The 11,278-nt window shown below is 39.3% G+C and overlaps 1 protein-coding gene across 1 annotated transcript; it reads left to right on the forward strand.

Annotated features, from left to right (window-relative positions):
* The first annotated feature begins 3,918 nt into the window (after positions 1-3,918).
* LOC124776896 lies at positions 3,919-5,559 on the forward strand. The gene has a single exon (XM_047252086.1). It carries the CDS (start codon positions 3,919-3,921, stop codon positions 5,557-5,559), a length of 1,641 nt encoding a protein of 546 aa, XP_047108042.1.
* The last annotated feature ends 5,719 nt before the right edge of the window (positions 5,560-11,278 follow it).

Consider the following 11,278-nt stretch of genomic DNA (forward strand, 5'->3'; position numbering starts at 1 on the left):
GGACATCACACACATCCATGCCTGAGGCAGGATTTGAACCTGTGACCGTAGAGGTCCGCGGTTCCAGACTGAAGGGCCTAGAACTGCTCACCCACACTGGCCAGCTATTTATTTTACTGATGAAAATGGAAGTGAAAGATATCATACACTCCTGCATGTTATTCAATTAAAGGAAACCACAGAAGAACAAACTGAAATTAACAGAGGTGCACCATACCCATGGCCATCTTTATTCTTAGCCAATACAAATCTGTAGTAGGGAGGGACACAGTGAAGGGTAACTGGAGTAAGTGAATTCATGTATAAAACCATGCAAATTTATTTTTCAGTAATAGGATTTCCATTGCTGCACATGTGTTAGAATAATAATTATAGTCATTTATCTTGAAATGTGTTAATTTGTTTCCAAACTTGTAAATTTCCACAGAGTTGCCATATACTTCTACAGATTGTTAGTTTTTCATCACTAACCATGATCATTGAACGCAGCAAGTGTGAAAGAAATCAGATATTTTAGTTGAAAATGTTTACCTTTTGTGTTGTTTTCATCGAGTGAACCATTAATGAATGTGTTCATTACATTTGTCAGGCAATTGACCAAATACACAGTTCCAACCCATCTGATATAAAATGATCTTCTGGAAGTGAAGTATGTTGTCAATATTTGCTCTCATAGAAGCTGCCACTTTTGGAACAGCTGCAGTCAAGGTATTAATGAATTGTTGATACCAGTAAATGCACAAGTAGGTACATACAAAAGAAATTTATTCTTTCTCTGATATGTAGCCTACATAGTGACTCTGGATTAACATAGTCTTTTACAGATCCATAACTTTAAATGGTGATTACTGAGTTATGCAGTTAGCTTGGTTTTAAATTTATGTTGCTTCAAAACTCTAACTTTCACATGTGTTGTAAGTATATTGTAACACAACAAAAGCACTTCCCTAGAATTTGAATATGGGTGGGAAGCCTACATGTATTGCATATTGTAACTTGTAATGATTATATATTTCATGATTTATCTAAAATTTATTGTAACTAACAGAGACAAATATCACTAGTATTGCCACTTCTCTTCAAAGGCCTTCTGCATAGTGCTCCAAGTGTCAAAAAATTGCTTGTTCATGTCAAAGTAAAAGGTTTGGTTATTTTAGTAAATAACAAAGTTTTTTGAGCTAGTAAAATATTTTGAGAATATGAAAATTTTTGTTATTCTAGATTACATCCAGTCACACCTAGACCATATAAACAGGCTCTTGGGTAGCACTTTCATTTCTCTGTAGCTAATGAGACCACTTGCCATACTTCAGGTGCATAAGTGCAAACTTGTTACAAAGATCATCTGAAAAAGTCAGCTAGTAAGAAATGGTTATGAAGTTACTTGTCATCCAAAATAACAATACTAATCCAAATGAAGGGGTCTTCAACTACTGGTGTCTTTTATGCAGAACAAAATCACAAAGCTATTACATTATTGTGAAGTTTCAGCAGCACCACTTCAGATCTCCCACAAAATTACTAGCTTGGAACTATGTGAAATGAGCAAGGAAATAAAAAAAAAGCACAAATTCTAATACGACATACTTTTATTGCCTCAGTAAAATTTTTATAACGACTTAATACATCAGAATCAAACAAATGTGGAAACAAAGTGTAAGTGACATACAAGTGGACATCTGATAGGTCAAATAGTCAGTTGGCTTTGGTAGTGTGATATGCACAACAGTAATGCAGAAGTTCAACAGTCAGAAATAATTTTGGTGTGTTAACTCTATTATAAATGATTAAAAGGTTTTCAGTGCTTACTACAGTGAAACAACTCTGAACATTTCCAAAGGGACAGAAGCATGTGTTGCAGCTTCACCCAAAATAATAAGCTTTCTTGAATGTTTTGAAATAACTCAGAACTCCAATTAAATTATGATTACTGTTTATTGAGGGAGCCAAATATAATTACTGGCTCACTTCCCATTTTCCAAAAATACTCTGAGACTTAAGCAATGAAGACAATACTCATGAGTCTAATTATATAAAAGGACAAATAACTCCCAAAGGTCATTTAATAAAAAAAGTAACAGACACAAATAAAAAATAAAATAGTGTATACATTAAACTATATCCTACAGTGTGCCAAAATGTAGTAAATGACGATATGTCCTTATATGGACATTACACAATCAAACCAAAATACTGGGCACCAATAACATAGCAAATCTAGAATGAGATTGCCAAATTACACTGATCAAAATGAGAGAACTGAGAGATGACATAATATTTTTCATTTACACAGAAACATACATTCATACAAGCTCACAGTGAGAACATACATGATACATCTATTTACAAAAGAATAAATATGCTAATACATCATCCACAGATTCTATGTGAAGTGGTTTTCATGGACATGAAGTAAATAAATAAGTCCTAAACATATCATCATTTAAGAAGTAATAATAAACTTTAAAGAGAATATGTAAATCCACAATATACTGGAGTACAAAACATTCTTAACCTTTTGTAGACATGCACCATCAAACAGAAAATCAGAGTCCGCTCTTACTAATGCAGAATATATTACTCATTCGAACATGTACAGAGGTAAAATTTTCCAAACAGTTTGTGTTATTTGGTAGACTTGGTACATCAGTTAGTTCTACAAATAAATTTGTGAATGGAGTTGAGGAAGTTAGCCACCAGTAACCCATTTAACCTTCCCTTAAATTGAATGTTTTACTAGTTACATGTTTGAAGAGACAAATTATTTAAGTGGTGTGTTCTTGAACAATGAACACCTTCAACACCAAAGTAACTACATTTGCATCTTTACTGTAGATTACTCTTACTTCTAGTAATGAACCATGAACTAAGCTGTTGATTTAAGCCGGCCGGAGAGGCCAAGCGGTTCTAGGCGCTACAGTCTGGAACCGCATGGCCGCTACGCTCGTTCGTTCGAATCCAGCCTCAGGCATGGATGTGTGTCATGTCCTTAAGTTAGTTACGTTTAAGTAGTTCTAAGCGTAGGGGACTGATGACCTCAGAAGTTAAGTCCCATAGTGCTCAGAGCCATTTGAACCATTTTGTTGATTTAAAGAGATACTGTACATTGTGGCTGTTTTTACCACTTGTAGCTGTATGTTGTAATAGTGTTTAATAATGAGTTCTTTTAAATGTGAAGTTTGCGGCAATGAGTACAGTTACCGCAAGACTCTGAAGAGGCATATATCCACAGCCCATCCACAGAAGCTGAGCGAAATGATGCCTCCTGTTACAGATAAGGAACCTTCGTGTACATACCAATGCTACATATGCGACAAGGATTTTACTTGTAAAGGTAGTTTAAAACGCCACCAACAAAATATTCATGGCCAACCGCAACAGCAAGGGTTTAAGTGTACAATGTGTGCATTTGAAACCGATTCAAAAAAGTGCTGGATCGATCATTTTCAGTCTGCACACGGATTATGTGTGAAACCAGAAGCCCTGGAATTCTCCAGCGAAGAAGAATTTTTAAAATGGAAAGAAGAAATGGAATGTGCTACACATTCCAAATTCATTAAAAGCTGTGGCACTAAATTTTACGATGAGGGCCCCACATGTTATTACGTTTGCCATCGCTCAGGTCAGTTTACCTCCAAAGGTGATGGGAGAAGACATCTGAAATTGACAGGAAGCAACAAAATTAATGGCAAGTGCCCTGCAGAGATTAAAGTGCAATACAAAGAAGGAAAATGCCACGTTACTTTTGTGTCCACTCACGTTGGTCACGATCTGGACCTAAGTCATCTCAACCTGACGGAAAAAGAAAGGATGAAGATAGCTGAAGACATTGCTGCAGGGATCCCATTTCCTACTGTCCTCCAAAAAATTCAAGAAACAGTGCAGAGTTCGAATTTGGAGAGAGTGCGTCTTACAACGATGCAGGATTTGCATAATATTGCAGCTGCGTATAACCTGTCTTCAAAGTCAGTCAGACATTCAAATGATGCGATCAGCGTTGAAGCTTGGGTGCAAGAAGTGCAGCAAAGTGACAATCCATGTGTATTGTTCTATAAGCCTCAAGAAACAATTAATGATCTGTACCCTGAACTGAAAAGTGAAGACTTTGCATTAATTATAATGAACAACGCACAAGGCGAAATATTAACAAAATATGGAGGTGACTGTATTTGTGTCGATGGAACTCATGGCCTAAATGGCTATGATTTTGAAGTTACAACATTACTTGTACTGGATGATATGAGGCAAGGATTTCCATGTGCTTTCCTCATATCTAACAGGAATGACTCAGATGTTTTGAGTATATTTTTCAATTGTGTTAAGTCTCAGGTTGGACAGATTTCCCCAAAAGTATTCATGACGGACCTGGCAGAATCGTATAGTATCGCTTGGAACAAAACAATGGGACATCCTGAAATGAGACTTTTCTGTACCTGGCACGTCGATAGAGCCTGGAGGGCCAATATTAAGAGCAAAATTAGAAGTTTGGACAAGAGAAACGAGGTGTACAAACTTGTTAAATCGTTAATGCAGGTAAGAGATGTTGCTGTGTTTCAAGAATCGTTGGTAAAAGCATTGCAGAAACTCAACAGCGATTCAGAGACTTCAGAATTTGGTCACTATTTCAAGACGTATTATGAAAAAAATGTGAAGTGTTGGGCATATTGTCATAGGATGCGATCCGGACTCAACACAAACATGCACCTGGAGAGCATGCATAAGACATTGAAATATATACATGCTAATGCAAAGCAGGTAAAACGTTTGGACAAAGGTATATCCGCTTTGATGTCGCTTGTAACAGCAAAGCTGTTTGACAGGCTCATTGTCAACGTGAAAGGGAAGCTAACAAGTAAAATGAAAAACATTCGCCGTAAACACAAATGCAGCATTCTGATGAATAAGGACTCAATTAGAAAGGTAGGCAGAGGTTGGGAAGTACCAGCCACAAAATCACATGAAGTTTACCTTGTACAAGAAAATAATATCTTCTGTAACTGTAAATTAGTGTGCACTGACTGTAAAGTGTGCATTCATAGGTATTCCTGCACGTGTATTGATTATAGCATTAAGTTAAATATGTGCAAGCATATACATAATGTTTGCCAACTAGACAGTACAGAACAAAATCCTTTTGAAATTTCTGAATTACAAGATGCAGTAGCTACAGATGTTGGAGATATGTCTTGCATTAATGAGAAAGAAGTGATTTTGAAGCAAGTAAGTGGAAATGCTAATTCCTGCACCCCAGAAGCATTGGCAGAAGAGAAGAGAAAAATTATTTCTAGGTTTTCAGAAATTGTTTCTGGTATGTCAGCTACTGAAGTTCAGCTGGCTAACAAAATGGTGACTTCGTTGAAGGTTAATGTAGGTGCTGTTCGCACCAGTAGTGGTATCTCTTTCATTAGCCCACAAAGAAGTCTCAAAAGGAAACTTTTGCCCCAGAGGAGGCTGTTTTCAACAAAGAAGACAAGTTCCTCAAAACGCATATCCATGGCAGTTCCTAATGCAGAAGAAACCAACAACATCCTGAGAACACTTCTGGATGAAGATTTATAGCACATTAGCTAGCATGTTGGTCTCGTATTGTGGAACATGTTGGTTCTCTTCTGTGTCCTGCCATCCAGATTTAGGTTTTTTATTATTTCCCTAAATCACTGAAGGCAAATGCTGGGATGGTTCCTTTGAAAGGCCAAGGCAGATTTTCTTCTCTGTCCTTGAAAGTGCCACAGCTTGTGCTCTGTTTCTGATGACTTCACTGTTGACAGGATGTCAAACATCAATCTTCCTTACATCTTCACCATCCTCTGGTATGGCAGTTCTGCTGATGTGTGGGATATTATGCACTGCCAGGAACTGATGCTGCTTTTGCCACCAGCCTAGAATGGTAGCATTGCTAGGGCACTCCGCTCCCAAGCCGAGCTGGGCAGTGATGACTGTGATTCAGGCTCAGTGTAATACCTGTTGATGACTATGCATTTGTCACCCATCCCTAAATTAAAACAGAGTAAGTTACAATCATCAACTTGTAATATATATTTATTTTTTATCCAGCTAGATGAGTAACACACATACAACTGTTAAACAGGTTAAATATTTTCTTATTCTAGCTGGGAATATATCTACATCTGATTGTTCACAATCAATTTTCCTGATAATGTAACTCATTTACCTAAAAATAAATTTCATAAATAAATATTATTTCATGATCCGTATAAACACATGGAGGTGGAATTAGGAATGAGTGGATAAGTCATTCTGATATACAACTCAGCTGAAAGCCTTTTTGATTCCACTTTGTAGTATATATTTTACTTTTTTTTTAAATCCCCTATTTCAAAAGTTATCTGTAACCAAATGTCTCATATTCCAGAATGTTTTATTTTTAACTGGTTGTTATTTCCATAATACTGGCACATAGTTTGTGCCCCTAATTAATCAGGGAACAAAAATGCCTTTTGTATTTGGAAACAAGTAATAATTTCAAACTTGTCATAAATCCAAGTAACATCCTGACACAGATGCTAACAGAGTAGATACTAAGTCTCACTGGCTGTCTGCTGGATGCAGATATTGATTGATTGTTTGAATGGGGAGAGGGATCAAATGGTGATGCCATCAGTCCCAAGTTCCAAAATGTCAGAGGCTGCGGGAGCAAAAAACCAACAGCACAGTCTAGTCGATGGCAAAAGAAAACAGTCAAAGATGCAGAAGGAACCCTGGGGTTGCAGGAAGAATAAAGAACAGGAGTAGGGGGAGATCATAATGTGCCTCACTCATGCTATGTGCAACAGGGTGTTGGAATCACTGCAAACCCACGCCGGTCCCCACATCATACCATGACTGTGACAATCGGAACAACACCAGGGGAAGATGACACAAGAAGAGGGGGTGGGGAGGAAACAGCACAAAATTCCAAACAAAATGGAGAGAAATGGGGGAGGGAAACCTGGCCGGAATGAAGGCAATGATGAAGGCCTCCAGTTATGGAAGAAAATTCAGGTACTTAAATATAGGGGACAAACCACTTTTAGGATGATAACCGAAGACAGATGTAACTACGCAAGGTCGTCTGCTAACGTCTGTAACAATGAAGAGTGGAAGAGCATGTTTAATGCGAAAGGCCAAAAGATGGGGGAGTCTAGTAAAATATGGATTACAGTGAGGGGTGGGGGGCGGGGGCAGATCATTATGGAGTAAGAGGCTTGAGTCAACCTGGTATGACCAATACAAAGATAGCAGAGGATGGTAGATCCGGTGTAGGCCATGCGGTACGAGTCCCCTTATTGCAAGAAGTTTATTGGGAAGGTGGTGGACTCAAAGAGTCAGCCCAAGACTGAGCAAAAAGGAATCTGATGTGAAGCCATACGGTTTCACATCACACTGATAAACCATAACCTTGACACCCGAATAAAGTGGTCATTATCAATGTGGTTGTCCTTACAGCCTTTCTGAACAAAATGAACGCCTTGCCATTCCAGACTGCCCTGAAGTTCACCAGTTTGGAAGATGAGGTCACTATGAGAAATGACACCCTGGAACATATTCAAAGGCTATTGAGGAGTAATGGACATCAAAATGCACTACTCAGCCACACCAATGGCCACCTGGAATATGAGCTGTTGCTGAGAGTTCCAATGCTCCAGAACGACAAGCCACTACTCCTAGGCATACACAGGGAGGTAGCAGCTCAAGTATCAGAACTGTGATCCCTGTGTTGTCAGAGGGCACAAGCAAAAGAGTACATAACACCCCAAGCACATGAAATGGGTACCATGCTAGCTGTAGAGCATGAAAAGGACAATGGCTTCAGGTAAAAAATGGAAGAGCTGGTAAGGTCACATGCCAAAGACTTCATGTATGGTGGTGTTCCCCTTGTGGCTCACACCATGGAGACCAAATTTAGAGGAGTTCAAACTCCAAGGAGGGACCAAACACTCCAAATAGGAAAGTGAAAAGCAAGAAGAATAAAACTGTAAGAGCAAAAAACCAGGATTGCCAGGCCAGTGTAAGCAAGGAAACAGAGATATAAAGAAAGGGAAGAGGGAAAGAAGTGAGGACAGGGATGGATGAGCACGGGAGAGTTAATGCAGCCTGGAAAAGTAGAAAGGATTCAATTACTAGGAGCCTTATGTGCTCCATGCACAAACTCACAAAATAGTTATGACCTCACAAAATAGTTATGACCCCTCTCACTGGGGAATGGGGACGGGGGATGGAGGGATGGATGCAGATATGGAAACATGATCCTGTGATGTTAAAGATAAATAAATAAACTTTTAAATACCTGAGTGTTAGTGGATTTGCTCCAAATATCCACTGGCCAAACTGCAAACCTGGGGTACAGAGGTCCGACTGGCCTTCCTGACAAGTCTATTTCTCATGCACCACCATCCATTGGAGCAGACAAACTATCCAACACTGTTGGCACCATTATAGTGGCATGCTGTATTGCCATGCTAGGTGTCAGTCATGACAAAGCATCATAGTGTACACAGCTACTCACTGCTTACTCTAGAGTCCTGCAAATAAATATTAAATTTACTAAGCATATACGAATTCTGAGATAACTCACAACTCATCTCAAAAATGTGCATAACATAGAATCAGTCTCTTACCTAGAGTGAAACGAAATGACCGTATAGCATTTCTGTCCGGGAGATCCTATGCAGAACCATTCGGCTGCCTACTGCAAGTCTTCACCAGATGATGCCACTTTGGTGATTTGCATTTGAAAAAAAGGTAAAATGGTGATAATGGCAACACATAACCCAGCCCCCGAGAGGCTAGACTCTCCGACGTGGACAGGAATTGCACCTGAGACCCTGCGTACCTATCAGTCTCTCTAACCACACAGCTACTGGGACAGACATAGCTAGCTAAGGTGGCATCTTGGATGTGTTGCTGCCATTTTCAGTGACACTTGCTGTGTCACACAGACAAACCGACAGGCCCTGAAAGTAAATATTAAACAAGAGTGCAGACATAGTGCATTGGAACAGAACAGTAACATTGAGCATATGGGAATTTAGTGATGAGTCACAGGGCATTTCTGTATAGTGCATAACACTGAATTAATCTCATACCTGGTGTGCTGTGTGAAAGCTCTTGCTTTCATGGTTTATCGAAAGCACCGTTCTAAACTCATTCACTGACAGGTCCTGTAAGTAAACATTAAATCACAATGCAGGCATTGAGTATTGGAACAGGAAAGAAATATTGGACATACATAAATATAAGGATGACCCATGAGGCATTTCAGTATTGTGCCTAACCTAGAATTAATCTCATACCTGGTGTGGTGTGAGGAAGCTCTTGCTGCCATGGCATACCAAAACCTTGCTGATCACACTCAGTGTCAGGCTCTGTAAGTAAACAATTAAACAGTAAATCACAATGCAGGCATTGTATATTGGAATAGGGAAGTAACATTGGGCATATATGAAGATAGAGATGTCTCACAAGGCATTTCAGTATTGTACCTAACACAGAATTAATCTCATACCTGGTGTGGTGTGAGGAAGCTCTTGCTGCCATGGCATACCAAAACCTTGCTGATCACTCAGTGTCAGGCTCTGTAAGTAAACAATTAAACAGTAAATCACAATGCAGGCATTGTATATTGGAACAGGGAAGTAACATTGGGCATATATGAAGATAGAGATGTCTCACAAGGCATTTCAGTATTGTGTGTAACACAGAATGAATCTCATACCTGGTGTGGTGTGTGGAAGGTCTTGCTGCCATGGCAACCCAAAACCTTGCTGATCACACTCAGTGTCAGGCTCTGAAAGTAAACAATTAAACATTAAATCACAATGCAGGCATTGTATATTGGAACAGGGAAGTAACACTTGGCATACATGAATATAGAGATGTCTCACAAAGCATTTCAGTATTGTGCCTAACACAGAATTAATCTCATACCTGGTGTGGTGTGTGGAAGGTCTTGCTGCCATGGCATACCAAAACCTTGCTGATCACACCCAGTGTCAGGCTCTGTAAGTAAACAATCAAACAGTAAATCACAATACAGGCATTGTATATTGGAACAGGGAAGCAACATTGGGCATACATGAATATAGAGATGTCTCACAAGGCATTTCAGTATTGTGCCTAACACAGAATTAATCTCATACCTGGTGTGGTGTGTGGAAGCTCTTGCTGCCATAGCATACCAAAACCTTGCTGATCACACTCAGTGTCAGGCTCTGTAAGTAAACAATTAAACAATAAATCAGAATGCAGGCATTGTATATTGGAACAGGGAAGTAACATTGGGCATACATGAATATAGAGATGTCTCACAAGACATTTCAGTATTGTGTGTAACACAAAATTAATCTAATACCTGGTGTGCTATTTTGGACCTGTTGCTGCATTGGTTGACTCAAAGTTTGTTGCACATACGAACTGACAGGTACAGGATTATAAATCATGTTCCATGCATAGGACAGAAAAATTGCACTGGAGATGTGTGAAATAGAAGATATATCACATGCAGTGTGGTCCATTTCATGGAATTACCATCACATAGCAGGTGATGCTTGTTGCATGTCTCACTGCTGTGTGTGCCACTGTGTTTTCACTCAGTAATTGTAATGGTATACTTAATCTGCCATACAGAGAAAGCACGTTATTCTGCAAGCATTTACTCAATGCGGCATATTAAATTTTCATCAGTGTTATAGCAGCCTATTACTTGTGAGTCATCTGTGTAGAGGATGGTATCAGACTGAACAAAGCATGACATATCATTGTGTACTCTAAGTTCAAACTTATTTGCAGGTTCCAGCAATAGTGATAGAATGGAAAATGGAAATGTCGTGTGGCTAGGGCCTCCCGTCGGATAGACCGTTCGCCTGGTGCAGGTCTTTCGATTTGACGCCACTTCGGCGACCTGCGCGTCGATGGGGATGAAATGATGATGATTAGGACAACACAACACCCAGTCCCTGAGCGGAGAAAATTTCCGACCCAGCCGGGAATCGAACCCGGGCCCTTAGGATTGACAGTCTGTCACGCTGACCACTCAGCTACCGGGGCGGACACTGATAGAATGACTGAGCGGAAATACAGCAGCACACCACAGCAAATAAAAAATAATTTAACTGTGCTAACCCAGGAATTGTTCACTTCACCACAAAAAAAGGCTGTGGAATGTTTATGTGAAATACACTATTTGATAAAAAAAAATGTGTCAAAAAGATATGTGTACCAGTAATTAAAATGATATCATGGAGTTAACAATGCAGGATACTAAGTAACAAAACAAAAT

This window comes from Schistocerca piceifrons, chromosome 1 (genome assembly GCF_021461385.2).
Source record: "Schistocerca piceifrons isolate TAMUIC-IGC-003096 chromosome 1, iqSchPice1.1, whole genome shotgun sequence".
In the NCBI taxonomy this organism is placed as follows: Eukaryota; Metazoa; Arthropoda; class Insecta; order Orthoptera; family Acrididae; genus Schistocerca; species Schistocerca piceifrons.

Coding starts and splice junctions, on each gene's coding strand:
- LOC124776896 (XM_047252086.1), top strand. CDS start 3,919: ATGCAGGATTTGCATAATATTGCAGCTGCGTATAACCTGTCTTCAAAG.